Genomic DNA, 24440 nt, shown 5'->3' on the forward strand with positions numbered 1-24440 from the left:
GCCCATGGCATAACATGTGGCTTCTGGTCTCCTCCCAGCCCAGGTTGTAAGAGAAGGGCAGAAGCTGAATTGTTTCCCCTGGAGGAAACACCCCTAACCTGACCAGAATGCTTGGCCATCACTGACCTTCCTAGGAAGTCTGTAGGGGAACAGTCAGCTAGGGCTGGACAGACTGACAGCAAAGGATGGAGTGGAGGAGGAGTCTCGGAAGAGAGGGGTCCTCCGCTTCATCAGAGCTGGTAGCGCTTGAGACCCTGTAGTGCCCTTCTCTGAGGCCTCAGAGCAGAAGCCAGAGCAGTGCCAACAGCAGCAGTAGGTAGAGGCAGTGTTTCCCACGTGATGTGGGACATGGGACAGGGATTCTCTGCGGAAATGAGTGTAGTGCCTACTCAAGTATCAGGGACCTTGGTGTCATTTCGTAGGCTCCGTGTGTCCTTCCTATGCAGACAGGGCCAGCAAAGCCTGGAGAACACAGATCCTCATGATGCCTGTAGACCCACACGTGGTTGGTTTCCCCAGAACTCTGGGGCCTTGGGTGGAGTCACTGGAATTCAGTCAGGTCAGCCTCCTACTGAAGCACCAAATCTTCCATATCTCCCAGGGTCATTCCAGGGGTTGATTGCTTGCCCTTCCTCAGCCGCATCCAACTCCTCTGCCCCCTCCCATCCAGGTGTGTTCCCTGCCAGGTTTGAGAGCTGAAGGTGGATAGAGGAGAGACAGCTTTGGCAGGTGACCCAGCCCTCTCTTGGACACAGCCTGTCAAGTTTCATTTTCTGACAACCCTTTTCAGAAAGAAGAACAGCCTCTGCCTCATGTGAAGTGAAAGTAACCCGGCTTTTCCTGGTTTGTTCCACTCCCCAGCTGCTTCTTAAAGCATTTTTACCCCTGCCTAGAAGGATGTCTGCAGACCAGGTGGCTGCCTCCTCCGGTAGCTTTCTTCGGCACTTTTCCCAAGTGAAGAGGAAGGGAAGGCATCGGAGATGGATCATAAACCCTACCCTAACACTGTCTTAGAGCGGAGCCTGTTCTATTGCCTCCAGAATACAGAGGTCCAACCTGGAGGAAGATGGAACTCTGGGGAGGGGAAGTCAAGCAGGTTGCATTGGTCCCTGCTAACTAAGCAGGACTGATTTCCAGTGTCCAATGGGACAGTAGGGTTACAGGAACCGCGTGATTGTGTCCTAAAGACTGGCACCCCTGCTTTGGGCACTCCTGCCTGTCCTCCCGCGGCCCTGGCGATGCTGGCATCAAGCCATTTTCCTTCTTGGTCTTGGTAGCGCCAGGACTCCGCTCTACTCCCCCAACCCCGGTCATGCACCTTCCGGAATCTTTAGGGATTTAGCGTGTGACCTGTGAAGTGAAGGCGGTGACCAGGTAGTGAGTGCGACCTGGGCAGCTTGGCCTCTAGGGGATTCATGTGGACAGGGGCCTCTTGCTGGACGTGGAGGCTCAGTTGCTCTCTTGTAACGACCCGCAGCATTGTCCGTGGGCCATCAAAACACACGCACAAGTGTACTGCGAGGCCACATACTCAACTTCCCACTCAACTCATGCGCCAATGACCAGTTGTTTTCTGACTCTCTACCCCGTAGCCCCACCTCGAGACCGTCCAGAATTGGCGGCCCGGGACTCACTGAGGCACTCTGGGCCCACACAGCCTCCCCAGCGGGTCTGGCCACCTTGTAATGACCTGCTACTCTGCTCCCGACTCAGCTCAGTGGGCCATGCCGACTGTAAGTACGTCTGGGGCAGCTTGCGTTTCCGCAGGTGAGCACAGGACATTGGGCAAGGAATCGCTTGGCGCTGGCTTTCAGGCGACGAAAGTCGGGAGTGGAGCGGAAAATGGTTGTTTTTCCGTGATGGGGGAGCGGCCGTAGGCTCCCAGCGGCGCGGGAGGGCGCGTCGCTTTGACGCCAGCCTTCTGGGCAAACCCATTCAGTGCAGGGCAGCCCAGGCGAAGCCGAGCCGGGCTCACCCCACCCTCCACCGAGGCTTGGGAAATAGGCGAAGCGGTCAGACTGGTTTCCGGGCCAGGATCGGGATCCACGCGGGCTGGCAGGCGTTGGTGGGAAGGACTGAACCCTGAGGGTGGCTTACAGACAGGCCACCCTGGGGTGCTTTGTTTCCGACCCCTTAGGGTGAGGAGAAGGACAGGCATGGAGATAGGGAAACAGCTTTCAAGTGTGGGTCAGTAGACTGACCGCTCCCCACACCCACTGCTGTGCCCAGCCCCCACCAGCTCAGCAATGTTGGACAAGCGTTCTTCTAACACTGAGGAGTACCCTGGAGCCTGGGCCTTTTGATCTTGGGGTTGGGGGGTTGGATGGAAGAGTCAGTTCTGTCCTAACCTGCAGGAAGACCTCACCCTAGCCATGTTCACACCCCTCGTTCAGCCTCAGTTTCTTCGTCTATCATTGTCCCTGGTAGTAGACTCCTGGGAGCCTGGGGGAGGGGAACTCCAGAGGGTCAGTGGAGGAGGGAGGAGGATGCCCAGAGCCAGTGTCCATGCCCACCAGTGTTCCTCGTTGGAAGAAATCCAGCGAGGGGCTAGGAACGTATGCTCTCTCATTCCATTGCCAGGCTCTGGAGACAGGCAGACAGGAAAATGGAGTCTTAAGGAGCAAATTCTCGGTTCAGAAGTAACATAACATTTGACCCATAAGATTGGCAAGTGCCAGTGTCGTGGGTGTTTCTGGAAGGAGGAAGGGGTCCCTAACTCCCTTGACGCACCTACGGGTCCTGGGTCTGGAGTCCCAGTGTAGGAGCGTCGAGAGAAAAGCCTGAGCAGGCTAAGGGACTGAGGTGGTAACACTGCTATCCCAGAAAATGGAGTACTGAGTTTGAGGTCAGCAGGGGCTGAGGAGCAGGGTTGAGAGCTGTCTTGAAAGCCTCCCTTGCTGCTATCTTCTTTGTGGTTTCTAGATGTGTGTGTGGGGGGGGGGGGGGGTAGAAATCAACCCGAGGATCCGAGTTTGTTACTACAACGGGTTGCAGGGACCTTAGGACTAGTATCAGAAAGCAAAGGACCCGGAGCTTCCAGAGTGACAAGTCCTCATTTCTGTCCGCTGTGGGACCCCTTTCCCGCAACCCCAGTAGGCTGGGGGCTGAGGTGCGGGTCTAGCTGGTGTGGCGGGGCGCGGGGGAAGGCGAGGAAGGGAGACGGTCCCTCCATCCTCGGAGGCTATGGTCGCAGTACGCGGAACCTCTCTTGGCCGGGGGCGCCGGCCGCAGGAGAGGGAGGGGTAGGGCAGTGTGTTGGCCCCAGGGTCACCGGGCCCGCCCGGTGAGCCTGGGTGGGCTGCAGGGGCCCCCGCCGGCCCGCCGCGGCTTTGTCTGCGCAGCTCGTCTTTGGGAAGGCGCCAGCCGGGGTACAAGATGGCGGGGAAAGGGTGGGATCGCAGGCGCTCTGCACGCGCAGCAGCCCGCTCCACCCGCGCCACGGCGGGGGGCGAGCACCAGTCCTGGGGTCTCCTGGCGCCCCGGCTGCCCCCCTGTCCGGGACCTAGCGCCGGTCGGCCGCCGCCTGCGCGCGCTTCGCTCGGATCAGCCCCGACCCAGGCAGCTGCAGAAAATGGCTGCCAAAGCGGCGCCAGTCGCCACGCTGCCCCGGGCGGGGGGGGGGGGGGGGGGGCGCGCAGCAGTCCTGCACCCTGCTCCCCGCCCCCTTTAAGGGACTCTTCTGAAGCCCAGACCCTCGCGGATTCCGGGGCGTGGGGGCGAGATGGAGGGGGAAGGGAGGCTACCTGCCTGCGAGGGCTTACCGGGTGGGGTGGTGGTGGACGGGAGACAGTGCGGGAAGGGCACTTTCCGCGTCCCCACCCCTACCAACGTGTCCAGTGTCCTCGTGAGGTCGCGGTGCCCGGGTGGGGAAATGTTAATGGGGCATAGGACCTGAGTGACCGCTTGGACCCCACCCATCTAGATAGCGCTACTTCCCCCACCCCCATCCTCCAGACCCTTTGCGCGCCCCTGGCGTTGGAAAGGTCTGGCCAGCTCAAATCCTGCCCGAAGGGAGAAAAAAAAAATAGAAATAAAAAATATATATAAAGCTGCGTGTGTACAGACTACAGAACGACCCAAGCCCGGAACTCAGCCGACAAGATCCGGGTGGATCCCGGGGCGCCATGAACCACAGCGGCGGGCGGCAGCTCAGCAGGTGCCGAGCGCCCACCAAGCTCACCGCGGGCAGCCGCACCCGACCCCCGCCGCCTGAGCACCGCAGGGAGCCACCGGCCCCGAGGAGGTGCCTTTGACCACACCACCTCCGCCAGACTCAAACACCCTTTTCCTTGCATCAAGGGGAGTCCAAATCTCGGGGAGGGGCGCTTAGGGCGAGCTGGACGTCCCGGCTAGGGGCATGATTTCTGGATAAGGTCGAAGGCTCACCAGGGAAGGGGAGAAAATTGCCCCTGGCGCTACAAGACTGATGTCTCTGAGAAATAAACGAAAAGCGTGAATCGAGGCTCGGTGGGTGGGGTCGGGCTACAGAGTTCGGGCCCCTTGACCTAGCTCCTCAGTTCTGTAGTCCCCTGGTCCCCCCAACTCGAAAAATATCCAGGCTCCCAGCGGGCTGGGCCGCACTGGCCTGGGAGAGGTGTGTGAATTTGATTTTTTTCTTCCTATCTGTAAGTTTCTCCTGTTACCCCTCCCGCCAGCCGCGTTCTCCACGTTTGTCGATTTCACCAAGCAGCGACTGAGAAATTAAAAGTCCAGGAATAAGAGAGCAATGGCCAGTGAACAGGAGCCAACAGGTTATAGGAACAGGCAGGTCTAGATTCGGTAGCGGCTTTGCAGCTGGGGTTTCGGCGATGGGAAGAAGCGTGCTTAAGAAAACGCGTCCTTGATCAGGGAGAAGTTGGAGATCTGGTTCTCTGCACACACACACACCCCCACACACACACCTGGGCGTACTGTCCACGTACATAGCAACGTGGGTTGGGGAATTTAATGTAAAGGTTTTTGGCTAAATGGGCTTCATCAGGTGTAGGGCGTGGTGGGTTGTGTGCGCCCGGGGTGGGGTGGGGGGTACTCAGGATACAACCCAGGTTTCCGGGGTTCGAAGACCTCTTTCATCAATGGCAGCGGTCTGAAGCAGGACTCAGACCTGAACAAACCTTCTGCCCTAAGAGCACCCTCAGCCTCTCCACAGCAAATCACCTGCAAGGTCAGGGAGGGGACAGAGCTGGCACCGAAGCCGATGTGGCCAGAGCACTGTTTCCTTCTGCAGAAACCAGAGAGGCAGCCGCCAAGGGCCAAAGCTAAGTCGATCCAGCGGGCAACGCCCTCCCCAATTTCGCACCTGTGTTCCCCGACTGTACCCACTTCCGTCACCACCTTCCCTTCGGAGCGACTAGGTTGAACGATTTGAGATGAGATGGGAGGGAGGGGGAGATGGGGAGGACCTCCCAAACCAAGAGGTCGGGCAGGTCATCTTTCCCTGTCCTCGCTGCCCATCTTTCCCGCAGCGGACCCTACCTGCTTGCTCTTTTTAGAGCAGGCTGTCCAGTAGGGGGCATCCCTAGAACCGAGCTCGGTCATAGGCAAAGTCCCCAGGGCTCTAGGGCACCCATTGTCTTAGCTGTCACCTTTGGGTCCCTCCTCTTCCCAGGACAAAAGTGGGATCCCCGAAAGGTAGTTCCAGCACCTAGGCATGCTTAAAACAGCCCCCGCCCAGTACATTTGCGATCGTCCTGGAGGGGTCAGCCGGACACCTGTACGTGCGTGCGCGTGCGCGCACCCGTGCGAATGGGGGAGGGGGCGAAGCGCCCTTAGACCGAGGTCCCTTTTCTGCCTGAGTTTGAGGTGATTGGGACTCTCGTCCCTAGAGGATTGGCTACATAGCGACACCTTCTGCTTCTGCCAGTACCCATCCCACAGTGGGCCCAGCGCGGGCACCTGACCTTCATCCCACAATCATTGCTCCATTGCCCTCTCCCCGCAAAACCGAGAGTCCCTCTTCTAGTCCATTTTACCTCCATCCGCTGGGTTTCTTTTTTCTACCTAACAATTGGCAGGTTTTTAAAAGTAACCTTTAAATGAGACATCGATTTATCATTATCATGATTGTATTCAGAAATCCAGCCCGAAGGGATGCCCTGGGAGATGCTAATTTGGTGGTACCCACCGCTGTTGTGGGTTTACACACCCCTAGCCCCGCAAGCGTTTTTCTTCCGAAGCTAATTGCTCTGATTAACGGATAGGGGGCAGCGAAGCGGGGGGGGGGGCTCTCGGACTGTTCCCAGAGCGCGATGCGTGTGTGCATGCGTGGACCTGATGCTGCAGAAGCTACTGCGGCAGCGACACACACACACACGCACACGCCAGCTCCCCTCCCGCATCCGGGGCTTTCCCACCCATCCCCGTTGCTCTCTGGGTTTGGGGAGGGGGGCTCGTGGGTTGGGGATGTGAGCAAAGCGGGGTGGGGAGGCCGAAGACATGCCGAATGGACCCCGGAGGAGGAGTGACAACGAGGGCGAGGGGGGAGGGGAGAATCGGGGGAAGAAAAATTGGGAAGAAGATTCGAGCAAAAATGGGGGTTAGGCAAGGAAAAGGGGTGCCAAGGCGAGAAGCCGGGATGCCAAGGGAGAAAGAATGGGAGGGGGCGGGGAGCGGGCGGGGGCGGCTGGCTCCTTTCCACTCGTGAGAGCCCGGTTGCCGAGAGACGCGCCGGCCAATGAGCGCGCACCAGCTCAGCCTGGCGCCTGCCGCGTGTCCTTATATGGTGCGGCCGCTCTGCTGGCGCTCGTGCACATCGCCATATAAGGGCAGGAACCTAAATACAGGCTATACCTTGTTCTCCGCTCCCGGCCTGGCGATCGATGAGGGCGCCGCCGAGCGGCTGCGGTGCACAGGCTCTGGGAGTTGGCGGCAGGAGGCCCGCAGTGGCCACTGCACTTGGCCAGATGTGGCCGACCCGGTGGCAGCTCGGCCAGCTGTGGTGCGGTCCCCCCCCCCCCCCCCGCTGCCTTCCCTCCCGCATTGGGTTTCTGAGGTGCAAATGCAAATGAATCAGGATTGAAATCTAATTGCTTTTGTTTAAAAAAAAGGGGGGGAGCGAATCTGTGTTGGGCTTAAGGAAAGGCGCGTGCGAGGTGGGAGGTGGGAGGGAGTTGAGTCCCAGAAACCTAGCCAAACGCCTGGAAAGAAGGGGAGGGCTAATTCTGGATTTGGGGGTTCAGGGTCCCTTCAGTTGTCTTCTGGGATTTGTCGTGTCCCTCTGTCGTGAGTCCCAGCACCCCACCTTTCCAGTCCCTTGGCTCCAGGCCTGTCTGATGGCCGTGGCCCAGGCCCAACAGCAAGGGCTACTTGTGGCTACCATGCTGAGGAGGCCAGAAACTGAGCCAAGGGCCCAGTGCCCGAGAAGTAGGGTAGGCCCGCAGCCAGTCAGGCCTTAGAAGGAAGAAGAAAGAGGTGTGGCCATCACACCTCCCTTCCCTGTTGCTCTGGCGGCTCTACTTCCCGGTGACAGGGTGACAGTGAGCTGCAGCGAGCCAGGCTCCACTGAACCTAGTTCAGGGAGTAGGCCACCTGTACAGGAATGGTGCTGGGTCAAGAAGAGGCAGTTGGCCCAGGTGGATCCCGTTCACACCCTAATCATCCTCTGAGCCTGCTTTGCTTGGTGACATCAATGCTCCAGCAGGGAGGACTTCTGCCTACTCTAACCGGAAGGAATCTGAAGGGAGGGTATGGATAGTGAGAATGGTCGGGAGCCAGGGTGTCCAAGGACTGTGTTCAAGCAGAAGGACTTCTAAATGGGCCCAGTTAGCCCAATTCTCCCACCCAGCCCGTGCAAACCTGAAAGTGTTAAATGCTGTTAAAGATCTGAGGGAGCTCACCAAGCACCCCCTCTTAGTGCAGACCGATGGCTTTCTCCTCCCACTGTTGACAGCAGACACCCCTGGATTTCCCAGCTCTCCAGTCCCCGCTGGCCGGTGGCCCGGGAGAAGCCACTGCAGGAGACTAGTGGTCCTGAGGATGTGGTCCCCTGATAGACATCCCAGAAGCCCTGCACACTCCCTCTCTCTGTCGTTTTTGCCTGAGGCGTCTACCTAACCAGGGATCCCCAGAGCCTGGAGATGCCTCAGAGAGAGCCTCATCCTCCACAGAGGCCATTTCCAGTAGCATGATGCCACCTATAGCATATACCTGGAATTAGTCTGACTTGCAGCTAGCCACCATAGTAGTGTAGAGCTGGGGTGAGGATGGTCCTCTCTGAGTCGTCCTTTTGGACACAGCAGGTGATCTGGCCACTTGGACTTTCTGCTGGACTCTTCCTCCTCCTCCTCGGTGTTTGGTAGGCAGCTCTCGGCTGACTAGGTATCCTTGGGGAAAAGTGACGCCTGTACCTGGTACAACTCGGACAGGAATACGTTGCTCCCACTAGGAGTCCCTGTGTTTCAGGTTTCTGTATGCTGCTCTGTGTGCCTCTGTGGTCAGCAGTCAACCACCGGCAAGTGTTCTCTGGAGCACCAATAAACCTGTCTGCATGCCCCCCTGATGCACATGGAGACCAAGCTGCTCCAATATTCATTGCTCCAAATGCTCATTTCCAAGGGAGAAACTGAGACCACGACAAAATGATCTGTCCAGAACAGCTTAGCAAGCCAGAGATGTGCAGGCTGGGCCAGTATGGCATGTTCGCTCGCCTGAACCCCAAATTAGGGACTAAAGGTGGCTTCCACCATTGATCTCAGCCAGTCATTCTCTGCTGCCATGGGGAGGCTGGTGGTCATTAGGTTGGTCCATACCAGACAGAGTCACCTTGACACTTCCATTTTAGCCCTTTCACTTCTTGGTCAAACCTGTCCCTCAGCTTAATGTGATCACCAGGGAGTTATGTGACTCTCTGTGTCTCCTCTCTTTTTAAGGCAGTTAACAAGCGCCTATCAAAGGGCGGAATGAGGAATAAAAGACGAGTTCAGGATGCATGGAACACAGAACTTATGATGGAGCAGCCCTCATTGCAGGGGTGGGAGCGACAGACATCCTCTCTGGCACACCCTCTTATTACCAGGTTGTATGCCACGTTTTGGGGGAGTAAAAACCTATGGGCACAGTGGCACTCAGCACTCCCTAGAAGCTCTCCCGGCTAAGGTGGTGATGGGTATCAGCTTTGGCCAGGCCACTGCCCCCACCCTTCTATAATTTCCTCCTGTCCTACCTGTGCCCTCCCTCTCCCTGGCTGGCTCCTGCAACGGTCCCCACACTCCGTGTGAGTTTTCTAGAGCATCTTTGGGGCTGTTGTGGTAGCTCCAGGAGCTTCTGAGCTGGAAGAAGCAGTGTGCTGTTCTAGGGCAGCTGAGCCCGAGACCCTTTTGTTCAGTGTAGGAACTTAAAGGTGTGTGTGAAGGGTCCTGAGTCTCTGGGATTCGGAGCACTTGGAGCACTTACGTGCAGACCCAAGGAGGATGTCCATCCCAACAGAAGAGTGGAAAAGAACTTGCGGGTCTGGGAGATGGGAACTTGACCTGGCGGTTCTAGTACTACAACTGTTCTTCCTGGATTTTGCTGAGCTTAGAACCCTACAATTAGGAGGAGCCACTAATCTGCAGAGGGGCGGGGGGGGGGGAGGGCAGAGGAGAGCACTCAAGTTAACGCACAGATTCCGAGAGCTCTTAAAAGAGTAGAGAAAGTGACTTTGTCTTGCTGCTGCCACCGCCCCACAACTCTCTCTCTCTCTCTCTCTCTCTCTCTCTCTCTCTCTCTCTCTCTCTCATATCTTCTTTCCCCAAAGCTAATCATCCTTTGTCCTGGGATCTCAGGCCACACATTGACTTTGTCTGTGAGCTCCCCGTGGTTTCTGAATGCCCTTCCCTCCCAAGAGAGGGCAGCCTGAAAGCCCAATCAGAGCCAGTGTCTATCAACCTGTGTTCGCCTTTTCCGTTTCTACTGGGCTTTATTACTGCTGACCAAACTTGAGCAAAGTTGAGCACAAACTTTTCTCCTGCAAGACTCAGGGATTTGTATTGAGAGTTCCAGAGACTGCTGAAAAGGAAGCCTGCCTACCTACCTTCGGGAAGCTGCAGTGAGGACCAATTCAGAAGTCCTCTAGCTCCCAGCCCTGCCCTGAGGTCAGCCTGTGGTCTCCCTCCCCATGGGTATTCTTCAGTTGGCTTCTGTTCTGGAGCAAATGAAGTACTTGTTCTGTTCCTAGGTTGGGTGGTACCCACATACAAGGACAGGGCCAACCCCTGGGCTCAGCCTGGGATGGAGGTGGGGAGGACAGCCCTGGAGGCTCCAGAAACATTCAGCTAAGAGAACTAGGTTATGTGCTCATGTTTCTGGTGTGGGAGAATAGAAACCTGCAGAATTCCTCTATCTCCCCCTCTGTTGTTAATCCTAAGTATTCTTCAAAAGACTGAAACCTGTCTGCGATTGAGGAGCCCTGATTTCCAACTCAGCCAGCATTTTTCTGGGTAGATCAAGACATGGGGATGGCTTGGCATTTTTGCTTTAGTATTCCAGGATACCCTTCCCCAAGAATACCATTCTTCTTAGGGAAATTGGGGTAATGTGCTTTAGTGAGCTCTCTCTGTCTCTGTCTCTCTGACTCTCTCTCTCTCTCTCTCTCTTTCTCTCTCTCTCTCTCTCTCTCTCTCTCTCTCTCTCTCTCTCTCTCTCTCTGTGTGTGTGTGTGTGTGTGTGTGTCTTTGTCCTTCCCTCACTTCCCCCCACTTCCCTTTCTAAACGGTAAGGCTGCATCAACCAGGTAAACATCAAGAAGTCATCGCAAAAGGAGATGTAGGAAACATGCCAACTCTGCAGCCCCCTTGCTTCCTTGCTCCCCCAACCACTCGAAGGACATATCCTCCCTGGTGGGTCCATTGTCCTCTGCCCAATCCCTCCTGCCTCCCGTCTTATCCTGTAGTGTGTTCCTCCACCCCAACAATGATTTCCTCGGCGTCTTCCTGCAACACTGATTTTAGAGGAACTTAAGAATCATCTCTGATTTCTTGTTGCAAGCTTGAGTTGTGGGCATTCCCGTTATTAAACAGTTATTAAACACAACACTTCCATCTTTTCAGTAGAAGTAGGTGTTCAGGGAGGTAAAATGACCCTCCAGCTCTTTTACCCCTCCTAGTATTTACTGCCAAGGGGAAGAGGGAAATACAGTGGCTGTGGAGGGGACAAGTTCTGCAGAAGAAAAAGAAGGAGGAGGAAGATGAAGGAGAAGGAGAAGAAGCAACCCTTGGAGACTAGAATCACCCAAGTGGCCCTGGATTACAATTCTGGTCCGGATTCATTTACCTCATTTATTTGCGGATTTTCCCCTCCCACTCCCCTTCATATTTAGAAAGATCAAGACAGTTTTTAATGTGTAAAAGATGTTGCTTCCCGTAATGCCCCCATCACCGCCCACACACCCCCGTCTATTCTGCTTTGAATCCAACGACTTCTGTTGCCACAGTGGAAGAGGTAACTACCCTTGAACAAGGGGTGCTCTGACCCAACTGTTCAAAGAGTGGGAAACTGAGCTGGGGAGGTTGTAGACAGGGCACCTTGCCCTAGTCCCTAGACACCTCCCTCATCCTTTCCCGACTGACTCTGAGTCCATCCCTTTCCATCAGTCCACTTTGACACTCAGTGTCTAATTTTAACACCCCTACCCATCCACACAGCACACTGATCCTGTCTTGGAACCACACCGTGATTAGAAACTTCTACTACCATAGAAAGGGCAATGGACAAGGAGTCATAGGCTACTCTTACAGTGGCTGCACACTTCACCGTTTGTCTATGGAGTAGTGGAGCTTTAAAAGGTTGAAACTTGAAAAACACAGAAACTCGCAGGGAACCTTGCTTCTAAACTTCCTCTCTTTCTTGTCCTAAGGACCGGACACCCTCAACAAAATCAGCTTCTCTAGCCCTAAGCTTGTTTCCAGAGTCTCACGGAGGAGTCAAAGAAAAAATTAATTTGCCTGATTGGTGTGTTATTTCAGATAAGCCATTAATATGCAAATCAGGGAGTTGGGCTCACCGAGTGAATGAAAGCAGCTCGGGTAGAAACGCAGGACAGCCCCAGATGTTTGCATAATTACTTCTGCCCCAACTTCGGGAGTGCAAAATGTCAAGGGAGGAGACAGAGAGCGTAAATACGGTACTACGTTCCCCGAATCCGATTTAATAGAGTAGGGAGGGTGTGTATGTGTGTGTGCCTGTATTTGCCCGGGGCAGGCGCAGGCTTTCTTTGCCCAGAGAAGAAGCAAGGCGATGGGCGGCTTGGTTCAGGGCTTCTTGGCCCGAGGGGTTTTCTAGGTCTTTCTCAGAGGACTGAGTTACCCGGAGCTGTCGGGGAAGGTAGAGGATGAAGCCATAACTGACCAATGAGTTCTGGCAGCTCTGGAACTGTCTAGGCTGATCCGGGAAGTGGAGTGCTGGCCTCGACACCGGCAAGTATTACCTCAGGTGGCAGTTCTACGGAAACCCTGTTTGTGGGTGCAGGGAATGATGCAGAAGTGTGTGGGGTGCTGAAGTTTTGTGACGCCCTCTAGGAAAGTGTTGCATTTTCTCCGTGAAGTCCAGCTTTGCCTACGCCGCCGCCACCGGCGGCGGCAGGCCACCAGATCAGGTGTGACCTTGGGAAAGCTCAGCCTCATACTGACTACTTGTGCTTCTCCGAATGACAGTTCCAGCACCTCGGTTTTTCTGACCTCTAAAACAGAACACGTCGGCTCTCTGCTCAAACTACCTCTGGAGGCAGTGGCACTTGGCTGGAACAGGTCTCCGTCTCTGGAAAAAGTCACTTCAATTCCTTCCGCTTGGGGGCGGGATAGGAAGAGAGAAAATCTGACGCAGCAGAGCGCCTCACCCGACTCTGGAGCTCTTCTGGGACAACACAGAGCCTGTGTGGCAACTGGTGTGTGTGGGGAGGTGGTATTTGGACTGCACAGTCCGGTATAGTTGGCCGCTGAAGTGTCATTCTGGCCAAACTACGGCTTGAGGAGGCACAGAGGGCCAGACGTCTTGACTGCGCTCAAGTTCTGGTCCCACCATCCCTTGCCAGGTTTCCAACTCTGTTTCCCCATGGGGTGGTGGGAGTTCCTTATCTTAATAATGGGCACCGGTCATGACGCATACCGGGGTGAAGGCTGACTCTGCAAACAGAATCGAGGTCATTCTACAGTTGGGACTCCTTCAGTCACAGGCTGCTTGCTGTCAAAGGGTTAGGTGGTCGGGACAGCCTAAGAGTCCATATCACAGGTCGGGAAAGTGGCTTCGGATACATTTCTGATCTTAGACGGGGCTCTGAAGCACTATATCCAAACCATTTGTCACAAATTGTTTTGTCGTCTCACTTCACCGCCTTACCCCCTCCTCACCTCACGGTCTCGCCTTGGACTTGGCTCTACAACGTCGTGTCTAAACCCTTGTGCCTAGGCGGTGGTAACGGAGGGCCCAGACTCAAGTTCAGGCGCTCTTCCTAGCACGTGGGTGGGGTGCTGCCCCTCCTTCCGCGGCCCGCCGCCGAGCCGCCTCTCCTAGTGCGCCTAGGGAGCCTCAGACTTTCAAGGGACGGCTTTCGTAATCAGCGCCGGCTAGGCTGCTTTCCCGGGAAAGACTGGGGAGTGGGGGAGAGGGTCCGCCCCACGTCGCGCATGCGTGTTGGGTTAGCCGCTGTGCGCGTGCTCTCGCCGCCAGGCCTGGGCAGGCACTCGAAGTTCTTCTTCTGGCTAGCCACCGGCCCCAGCGAATCTAAACTGTGTCCAAGAGGTGCGTAGACAGATTCCAAGAAGGGTGGGTGACCCTCATTGGCAAATAGCTACCGCCTGCCTTTAGAGCAGCAGTAACAATCGCAGTCGTCACACAGATAAATATGTCTCGGTGTGGGTGTGTTTCCCTGCGTCCGACAGTGTGATCCTTCCTTTGCATTCCATGTAACCAACCATCCTGTGCACCCTGTTGGGCAAGCATGCTAACATCGCTTTTTAAAACCTTGGTGAGGGCCGTGGCATGTTGATGCGATATGTCTTTAATTTCAGCACTTTGGAGACAGAAGCAGGTAGATCTCTGTGAGTTCCAGGACAGCCTACTCAGCGAGTTCCAGAAGCTAGGGAGACCCCCCCCTCCCCGTCTCAAAAACTGAAAACCAAACAAACTAACAAAAATCTTAGTGAGAGCCTGTACATAGTGGTACACACCTGTAATCTCTGTATTTGGGAAACTGAGGCAGGAGGATCACAAGTTTGATTACAGACTGCAAAATAGCAGATCTCTGTCTCCAGAAATAGCTGTTAGAAGCCGAAGCAGATCAAATAACTTGCCTATACAGGCGTACAGCTAGCAAAGTAGACTGGTCTCAGAGTCCAAAGGAGCTGCAGCTCTGAAGATTTTCAGCCACATCCAGCCTCCAGCTCGATGGGCTGGCTTCTAGAACCCCTCACCTTATGGCTGAGGGCTCTGCTAAGGAGCTTGTGCAACCAACCCAGGACCTGACCTCAAGCCCTTTCTTATCTCCAATTCTTTCCTTAAGCCTAGGGGGAATTACAATGTCCCAAGAGTTCCAAAAAGACCCTCCTGTGAAGGGGGTATGAGCTACCCAAGCAGCACCTTGGTGCTGTGTGTCTTGGCCTGAGCATGCCTCAGTATTACCTATAGGTAGGGACTGGAGAGTTGAGTTCCTTGGATTCTCTGAGTGGCTGGGGCAAGGGCTAGGGCCATAGCAACTGTTCAATAGATGGGCTTAATTTGCAGTGCTTTCTCCCATGGAAAGGGTATTGTGTGTCTCTATGTCCGTGTGCCCATGTACGTGTGTGTGTGTGTGTGAGAGTGAAAGGCTGTGTGGTTTTTGGTGTGTGGAGGACCCGTCTATCGGGGTGGTCAACCCTTCTTGTTCAGCACTGCCCATTCTTCGTCCCTAGGAGTAAAGAGAGATTGTAGAACAGAAAAAAAAAAAAAAAAAGCAAAAAACAAAACAAATCAAAAAACAAACAAAAACGACCAGATTTGCTCTGGGAACTAAAAACGAGCTTCCTCCAGAAATCCCAGTCAGCTTGCACAGACTAGGCCTTCGGACCTGTCTAGAGCATCGGGTAGTCGCTACCACTTTCTGGCGGCAGGCGGCAATCCACTCAGCAGGCACACAGCCTGGCTGTGGGACGGCAAGACAGGAGTGGACACCGCGGGCAGATCCGGCTCTGCTCCAGGTCGGCAGGAGGTCAGCCACGGGCCATGGGCCCTGTAGAGGCCATGATCCAGATGGCCACGCCTCGGAACCGCTCTTGCTCACTTCACAGCTCCAAATCCGCCCGCGTGCGCGTGGCCAAGACCGAGCAGGTCCGACGCCCGCCAAGCCGCGCAGTTGAAACGTACCCAAAGAACTAGCCGAGGCCTGGCCTCAGCCTCAAGCTGCAGGACGCGCTAGGGCTTGCTGGTCTGGCCGGGGACCCAGAATCCGAGCGCCCAACCCGGCGCGCCCATCTTCCCTTGGACCGCACCAACCTCGGGTTTCCCTCCTGGGAGGCTGAGTCGCTGGACAGCGAACACATACAGGCCTAAGTGGCCCCAGACGCAGGCCTGCAGTGCAAGTCTGGCTCCAGGGGAGTCTAGGCAACTTCGGTGGGTTGGGAGGGAGAGGACCGAAGGGCGGGCGCCTGGCCCATTCTAAGAGCTCTTGGTGGAGAAGAGCAGTGGCAAACTCGGCCACCTAAACCGGTAAGGAATAGGCCCATGTGTGTGTGTGTGTGTGTGTGTGTGTGTGTGTGTGTGTGCGTGTGTGTTGGCGGTAGCAGGTGTCCCCGGGCAAGCGGGTGCCTGCAATTCCATAAACAACAACAACAAAAACCCAGGCAGTTCATCTTGGGAGCCGGGGGCTGTTAAGAGACTCGCAGACAATCTCCTTCATAAGAACGCGATCTAAGAGCATTTGATTTCCACTTTCACTCCCCCCTCCCGCGTTTCCCCCCTCCCTTCCCCGCTCCTACACACTCACTGTCTCCAAAGACACTCAAATTGCAGCCATATGGGCTAAAGTAATAGGAAGCAGTTACCTTATTTACTGCAGAGGCGGCGCATGCAAACCTGACAGCAGCAACTGCCTAGAAGTGGGATTAACAGCAGCGGGTTCTTGTTCTTTGAAACTTTTGTTTAGTGTTGGGAGGTGCACAAGGGAACAGCGATTTTTTTTTAACTTGAAAGGGAAAAGGCCTTGTGTGGAGAGAGAAAAGGTGTGGAGAATTGAGCCGGTGGGCAGGGGAGGTTTCAATTAAAAAAAAAAAAAAAAAAGGTGGGCTGTGGGCAAGCCTTCTTGCCTTGGCTCCAAGGATGGCGCTAACAGCTGAGCTGCCCAAATCCGTACAGACTTGGTTGGAATGAGGGCATATACTAGTGCCCCCTCCTGGCACACACAGGCATCTTCCCATTCTTGCCTAATCGGACCCCAACCCTCAGATATCCACTTCTTCCTTTGTTTCTAAACTGTCCAGGGGTGAGACCACCCTGAGACCAGATTTGACACCTCTGCAACCTGTTCCAGCTCCTGCAGTTGGAAGCACGGTTGCATCCGTGCAAAAGTAACATCCCACCTCCTCCGAGAAGATCCACTGAAGGACCATACTCTTCTGCTACAGACAGGAACCAAGTTTCCTCCAACCTCTGATTATTCTATGCCTTTTCTTTGCTCTTGAATCCAGCTCCAACTTTGCAATGGGCTCTGTGGGAATACCAGGCTTTTAACTCAGACAACTCCCAAGCACTAATTTTGTACTGAGCAAGCTGTTGGGGAAGAATTACCATCAAGCATAAAGACTAGGGGAAAATGGAGCTAAGAAAGCAATCACAAACTTATTTCATTAGGGGTAGCAAAAGCCAGGGGTTTTCTTCCTTCACGTCAAATTCTCAGGTTAATTAAGTAAAGAACTACAGTTTAAGGAATGAGAGGAGGGGGAGGGAGGAGAGAAAGGAGGGAGGGGGGAAAACAACAGGAATGAAAGAGAGTTGGAGATTGTTGGATGAAACTGAAACCAGCAACGGATGAGCCTCTTCTCCTGAAAATCCCAGGTCCGTGAAGGCACTGGAGGGCACGCACAACCTGGGGACAGCGTTCTCCTTGAAACCCAAGCTGAAGGGAAACCACTACTTTCCTCTTGTCGGGCAAACTTCCCAGGAGTGGGAAAAGGCGAAGAGGCGAGCTGATCCCCTCCCGTCCCCGACCTCCGCCCCCCGCAGTTCCCTGCTTCCCGCTTCAAGGTGGCCCCGAAGCAGGCTTGCAGAGCCGCGGCCCCCGCTAAGCTCAGGGTTAGGGTGGCCCGACAGCTAACGCCTGCGGCGAGCAGCGGATTCCAAGCGCGGGCAGGCGGAGCGACTAGAACGACCCGGGCCGAGGGCTAGGGTGGGCTTTCTCTGGGCGGGGAAACCAGACACTTATAGGCGGCTGAGGCCGACTTTATTTTTACTGCCCAAACTGTTGGAAAGTATTTAAGCTTAAACAGAAACAGCTGTATTGCTGGCACCGGCCGACGAAACTATTTGTTACCGGGAATGACTTTTTATGATTAAGGACGCGGCCGTCGGCGGCCTCTTGAAGGCGGCGGGCGTGGGTCACCGGGGCGATCTGGGCTTCGTGGATGAGCTGTTCGTTAAGAATCAGAGAGATGGGACTCCTCGCCTGGAGCACACCTTATACTGTCAGGGAGCGAGGCCAAAAACTGGAGGTCAGACGCTGAGGCAAGAGGAGACCTGGGGAGGAGCTGTGCAGCGAGCCTAGCTCCACGCTTGCCCCAAGGCCAGCACCCGCGCGTGAAGTGCGCAGCGCCTTGAACCTGAGGACAACTTTGCGCTTTGGGCTTCCTGCCCTTCGAACCAGACTTCTTGGCTCGTTGATTTACCGTCTTCATCGTTCTTCTTTCTCTCTCTTTTTCTTCTATCTCCCCCCTGGCCGGGGAAAAACTGTTTACAGTTAAGTTGATAATCGCGATTTAACTAAATTGTGTGTTCCAAGGAGTCGGGCTCTGTGATCTGGAGCTTGGGTGGTTAAAGTAAAGTGTGGGGGTAGCTGCTGCTGAGCCTCCAGGCTTCAACAGGGGTTATCAAGCGCGGAGGAAGGAGAGATTAGGATGAGGAGTCCGCAAGTGCGTGCACGTGCGGGAGGGACCGAGGCACCTCTGCGCGACCCTCGCCTCCTACCAGGGACTCGTCATCTTCGCGTGGGGGACCCTCTCTTCAAGGCCGCACTAGATACCACTACTCTCCTCAACTTCAACGCCGATGTTTCTTGTCGGATGTCCCCCGCACAGGTCGTCGAGAAGAGCCCGAGACAGGAAATGCTCTAGCTATGAACCCAGGTCTGGAGCAGGCCCGCCGCGCCCCCAGCAGCTCGCCCCCACCGAACTAATCAATCTCTACGTTCTGCCTCGGTGGTCATCTGTGCACTAAATCCACCCAGGCCGACCCAGGCGAGCTTAGGGCTGGTTTCTCCCACAACCGAGGAGTGGAGTGGGCGGGAGGAGAAGGCTGGAGCAGGGGCAGGTGGCTGCGGCTTGGGGACAATGGGGGTGGGAAGAAGAGGCACGCGACCGCTACTGCAGGGTTTCAGCCCAGGGTGGGTTCAGGTGGTAATGCACTAGTCGGCACTGGTCTGCTTTTTTCTGAGCCCGGGGAAGTGCCCACTCCGGCTTGGCTCGCCGGGCCCGGAGGGTGGGCGCGGGCAACGCTGTGCGACTGGAGACCCAGAGCCGGTACATTGATTTGTTAGCGGGACGGGGCTGGCGATGGAGGGAGGGGGCGTTGCCAAGGAGACCGAGGGTGCGCGGGCCGCAAGGGAGGGGTCAGGGAACCAGTGGGTTCGGCGCCAGTGCGCAGTAGGTCCGTGGATTCGGGCGCGGCCCTTTGCGCCCCAGTACCTGTGCATTGTGCTGTACTAGCGGCGGGGGATGGGGGGGGGGATGGCGTCGGCGGGGCAGAGGCGGGTGGGGAGGGTCTGGGTCTGCAGAGGGGCGGCGCCTAGTTGGGACCTAAGCGTGGAGCCCAGAGGGCTCGGCGGGGACACGCCACGCACCCAGGGAACCACCTGGCGGCAGGGCAGGAAGGGTCGGGGGCCGGAGCCTAGGGCAGCGGCCCCTCTGGCTAGCCGTGCAGACTGACAGCGGCCCAGCCCGCCCTGCCGCGCGTCACTTCCGCTGACGGCAAACCCCCCCCCCCTCACCTCCCCCTGGTCTCTGGAGTGGCTTGAGACTCCGCCCCTTGGCGATTGAAACACGGGTCACGTAGCAACGCGGGGGAGACGGGGAGAGGGGCGTGGCCGGGCGCTGGTCCAATCAGCGCTTGCAGAACCGGCCTAGGCCGCTCGGCTTTAGCAACGTCGTTAGCAACACGTGGGGCGGGAGGAAGCGCCGGGCGGGGGCGGAGGGAGGGAGGGCGAGCAGGGAGGGAGGAGAACTGACGTCAGCGGGAGAGTATTATGGGCTGTCGAGTGCTGGCTGCTGCTTTTCTGCTCCTGGAAGCGGCCGAGGGGGGAAGCGGCGAGTCAACATGGAGCTCTCGGCGGTGGGGGAGCGGGTGTTCGCGGCCGAAGCCCTCCTGAAGCGGCGTATTCGCAAAGTAGGTGACGGGGACAGCCGGCGGCGGCGCGGCGGGCCCTCCCTTTCTAGGGCCCGGGCTCCCTCCCCCTGCTGCAGCCCAGCCTCCCTTCCCCCAGGTCCCAGCAGTGGCCGCGGCCGTGGCGGCGGCGGCGGCTCTGCCCCTGCGCTCTTAGACTTGCAGCGGTGCACAGATTGCATGGATGGGGGGCGGGGTGGGGGAAATGAATGCCGGTGCATGCACTTTGTGCAGCGTTTCTGCAGGAGTGCTGCAGCGGGCTGGTGCCTTTGGCGGTAGTGTTTGGAGCATTCATTTGGTGCATGCATTTTCGCGTGTATTTCTTGTGTCCTCGTCTTGCATTCCTCTCCATGCACATACACACACATACATTTCCCGTTTTGCATCCACAGGGACGCATGGAATACCTCGTGAAATGGAAGGGCTGGTCGCAGAAGTAAGTAGGTTATATGCAATCGCAACCCCACACTGATATTGAGGAGGGTTCTTTTCTTCCTCTTTTCCCCTTTACACTGGAATACAACACAAGGCAGCCGGAAAAGTTACACACACATACACGCCCTCTGCTCCCTCCTCTCTCTCTCTCCTTGCTTCAGGGACTGATGCCAGATTCTTCCTGGTTTCCTATAGGTACAGCACGTGGGAGCCCGAAGAAAATATTCTGGATGCTCGCCTGCTTGCAGCCTTTGAAGAAAGGTACAGACCCTTAGCCCAGCTACTCCCTGGAACCCATATAGGCTGACTTCGGTGCCGCCAGGACACACCCCCTTTTTTCCTTTTCTTTATTTAGGGAACGGGAGATGGAGCTCTATGGCCCCAAAAAGCGAGGGCCCAAGCCTAAAACCTTTCTTCTCAAGGTATGTGGCAGTCTCCAGTGGTGGAGTGTGACATTCAAAGGGGACCTGGAGGGCTTCTGAAACGATCAGTGGGTGTCCATACCCTGTGCTTGTCTGTGATCTGGGAGTCTTCTGGTCAAGTCAGTGGCAGCATCAAGGAGGTGGGACTTAGCTACACCAGAAGACCTTTATTTCTCCCTCTAGCCATCTCAAGTAGACCTATAATGAACTACAAGTTGGTTGCAAATGGCTGCTTCCAGACAAACCCCCTTTCCCCTCCCCCAGACCACAATCATTAAGCCCACCTCCCCACCCCAATTAGAATTTCCCAGGCATCTGGGGGAAGTTGGGCCGTCCAGACTGGAGGACGTGGGGGGCGGGGCTCTGCTTCCTTCTTTTCACTGCCTTCTCTTTGCAGGCCCAGGCCAAGGCAAAGGCTAAAACCTATGAATTCAGAAGTGATTCTGCCAGAGGAATCCGGATCCCGTACCCAGGCCGATCACCCCAGGACTTGGCATCTACATCCAGGGCCCGAGAGGGCCTTCGGAACACAGGTCTGTCCCCACCAGGGAGCAGCACCAGTACCTGCAGGGCAGATCCACCTCGGGACCGGGACAGAGATCGAGAAAGAGGTGCCAGCCGCGTAGATGACAAGCCCAACTCGCCAGGGGACAGCTCCAAGAAGCGAGGACCGAAGCCCCGGAAGGAGCTCCTAGACCCTTCCCAGAGGCCATTGGGAGAGCCCAGTGATGGCCTTGGAGAATACCTCAAAGGCCGGAAACTGGATGACACCTCTTCTGCGACAGGAAAATTCCCCGCGGGCCACAGCGTGATCCAGCTTGCTCGAAGGCAGGACTCAGACCTGGTACAATATGGCGTGACCAGCCCTAGCTCGGCAGAGGCCTCGGGCAAACTGGCTGTGGACACCTTTCCGGCCAGGGTGATAAAGCCCAGGGCTGCTTTCCTGGAGGCCAAAGGCCAAAGTGCCCTGGATCCTGGTGGCCCCAGGGTTCGACATAGTTCAGGTACCCCAGGCTCAGTGGGAAGCCTGTATCGGGACATGGGGGCTCAAGGGGGAAGGCCCTCCCTCATCGCCAGGATTCCAGTGGCCAGAATCTTGGGGGACCCAGAGGAAGAGTCCTGGAGCCCCTCGCTGACTAACCTGGAGAAGGTGGTTGTCACAGATGTGACCTCAAACTTTTTGACCGTCACCATAAAGGAGAGTAACACGGACCAAGGCTTCTTTAAGGAAAAAAGATGAATGGCTGGGATGGGGAGCCCAGGACCAGAGCAGGGGAGAGTGAGCTCCAATGTGGCTTAGTGCTTTTTTTTATTTCTGAGTGGCTGTGGCCTTCTGGTTGGTCCTGTCCTTAACTCCACAAGGTCCCCCTGGAGTCCCTTTCATTCCTCCCTCCTCAGTTCTGGTTGGAAAATTATCTAGAGTTTCTATTTTCTATTAGATGTAAATATGTTATTTAAGAAAAATATCTAAATATATATATTTCAACTCTTGAAGTTCTTTTATTTAAACAAGGAAAGAGAGAGAGCTTGTGGTTTGGTAGGGGCAGGCAGACTGAGCCGGTACAGGACACTAGGAAAGTCGGGGGCCTGGGTGCTGGGATTCTGGAGGCTGTGTGGTGGGGCTCAGCCGGCCCACCTCCTCCTTCCACCGCCGGATTCCCAGTGCCAGGCTCCTAGCACCCAGGCTGGATTTTTGCTCTCCTTCCCATTGGTCAGCTAGGCCAACAAAAGGTTGGCTTCCCAATCAGAAAAAGGGGGGTGGGGTCAGCCCAGTTTTTTTTTTCTATTTTCCTCTCTCTCTCTCTCTCTCTCTCTCTCTCTCTCTCTCTCTCTCTCTCTCTCTCTCTCTCTCTGACAAGATTCAGTGGTCAATTAGAGGGAAAGTATTAACTTTAATAACTTTTTCGCGCGTGTCGTTGAAGGTAGAAAAAGTCACGAGTGGGTGGGGCGCAGCTCTCCCATAACCACACAAGGAGATGCACTTTATGGGAGGTATGAGTGTCGCACACGAGGATTGTGTGTGTGTGTATCATGTGGACAAAAATCTCCCCGTTCCCTCGATTCCTTCCCTTACTTTCCAGAGAGAAAAAGAAATCCAGCGAATTTGTTTACATTCCCGAAATGCCAGGATAAATTGGGAGGATTGCGTGTCAGTGCCCAGAGCACCAGACAGTTGTTTTACAAGAAAAATGTTCGGGTGGACTTTTTCTTTGCGCGTCCTCTATCTTTGTCAGAAGACAGGGCGGCCCCACCTCCCAGGAAGACTTGGACAAGCCAGGTTCGTCGGGTGAGGGTGGGCCGTGCTCTCCGAAGGACGAACGACCGCCAGGTCACCCCGCGGGGCTGGCAGCGGGCTGCGCACCAGGTCAATCGAGCTGAGCGCCGGGGTCGCAGCCTGTGTGGAACTTGGTCAGGTGGAGCTCGGCGGGGTGGAAGGGATCGGCGGGGTTCCCATCCAAGAATGTGCATTAGAAGTTTAGTTCCCCCCCCCCCTCTTTCCTCTTTCTTAAAAGCAAAAGCTGTAATTTATAGTCCCTTTCGATTCTCGGAGTGCTCGCTACGTGAACTCGATGTTCAGACTCCCCTGAAGAGGGCGGGGGAGCGCGAGGTGGAGCGGGCGCGGCTGGGGACGAGGCGCCCCTCAGCCCTCTGCGCCCCTGGTCTCGGCCCACTCCGGACGGCGGCGCCGCGCAGCTCGGACTCAAAAGCACAAATCCGTCCCCCAGCCTACGGTTGCCCCTTTCAGCAGGGTTCTTGCGGCCTCTCCGCCCTCCCTGCCCTTAAAGGGCCAGCAGGCGATCTAACTTCTAGGGTTTTTGGAGGGAGGGGCGTGAGGCTCTGCTTGAAGGACAAAGCACAGACTTGGGGGGGCCCTCTGGGCTGGGTTAGAGGAGCTTGGTAATGGGGAGGAACTGAGAGAGACCCCAGCCTTGTCCTCCGAACTCCTGGTTCCTCATCTCCAGCATCTCAGTCTCTCCTCCCGCCAGACTTTCTTTGCCTTTAAATAGAGGGAGGGGAAAAAAAGAAAAAAAAACGGTGTATTCTATGTGTTTTTATTTGTTTTTGAAAATCAAATTGCGCCTAAAGAGAAGCCCCTGAAATGGGGATTTTTATCTGCTCATATTTGTAAAACTGGTATTTTCGACTTTGTATAAAGAAGCGCCGTTGACCGTGTGTCTGTCTAGATGTCGACCCTATTTTCAGGTAAACCTGCTTTTGGAGGGCACATTTGTGACCGCGTGGACCGTAACTCTGGGACAGGAGTCCCTTACCTGACTGCCGACGACTTCCTCTCTCCCCTCTCCTTCCTCGCTCGCTCGCACCTTCCTTCCCTTCAGCGTTCCTGGTTCTGCCCTCACTGCCCTTCGTCCTGCCATCTGTCCATGGCCCTTGTGTGTGTCTCCTTAGCTCGCTCTTGAGAGGCTGACCTGGGGGTGGGGGGTGGGCAGGGGTCTGGGGCCACATGGCTCCGAGTCTGCAAACGCAGGCGGGCAGAGCGCCTGTTGGGTTTTTGAATTTTCAGATGTATACAAATCTCGAATTGATCGCCGCCTCAGCTCAAGAGTGAAACCTCGGTACCTATCTTCTTCTTGGGTTGTGAATGTGTCTGTATCCAGTATCACTTTTTACGTGTTTAAATATATACTTTGCAAATAAACATGTGTCTTGGTTTTCATTATTTTATCTATCTATCTATCTATCTATCTATCTATCTATCTATCTATCTATCTATCTATCTATTCCTCCCCAAACAGAGTAGAGTTCCTGGAAAGGAATGACATTTGCCTCCTCTCTCACTACCCACTTGGTGCCCCTACCTCCGCCCCCATACTCTAAAGTAGGGTTGGATTCCCCCCAAAAGGCCCTTTCCCAATTAGGAAACTCTGTGGGAGTGTGAGGGGAGGTGGGTTGCGGAGGGAGAGAGTCATGACTGTTCTCAGTTCTCTTGGGAGGCTATCTTCACTACTGGCTGTACTTCTTTGGGACCCGGGCAGAATTCGGGGACCCCTGAGATGATATGCTCGACCTCTGGGCTCCTTTACTCAGTCTGAC

At 55.6% G+C, this 24440-nt stretch overlaps 1 protein-coding gene across 2 annotated transcripts; it reads left to right on the forward strand.

Annotated features, from left to right (window-relative positions):
• The first annotated feature begins 1449 nt into the window (after nt 1–1449).
• On the forward strand, nt 1450–24045 carry Cbx8 (chromobox 8). Of its 2 annotated transcripts, none has more exons than XM_087909696.1 (5): nt 1450–1733; nt 19923–19966; nt 20161–20226; nt 20321–20387; nt 20785–24045. In XM_087909696.1, the coding sequence occupies exons 1-5, from the start codon at nt 1686–1688 to the stop codon at nt 21625–21627; spliced, it is 1068 nt and encodes a 355-aa protein (XP_087765822.1). In that variant the 5' UTR covers nt 1450–1685; the 3' UTR covers nt 21628–24045. The 2 variants fall into 2 exon arrangements, with proteins under 2 accessions (XP_087765822.1, XP_087765821.1); XM_087909695.1 differs by lacking the exon at nt 1450–1733 and adding an exon at nt 19386–19533.
• The last annotated feature ends 395 nt before the right edge of the window (nt 24046–24440 follow it).

Source organism: Myodes glareolus, chromosome 9 (assembly GCF_982192425.1).
Source record: "Myodes glareolus chromosome 9, mMyoGla1.1, whole genome shotgun sequence".
Lineage (NCBI taxonomy): Eukaryota > Metazoa > Chordata > Mammalia > Rodentia > Cricetidae > Myodes > Myodes glareolus.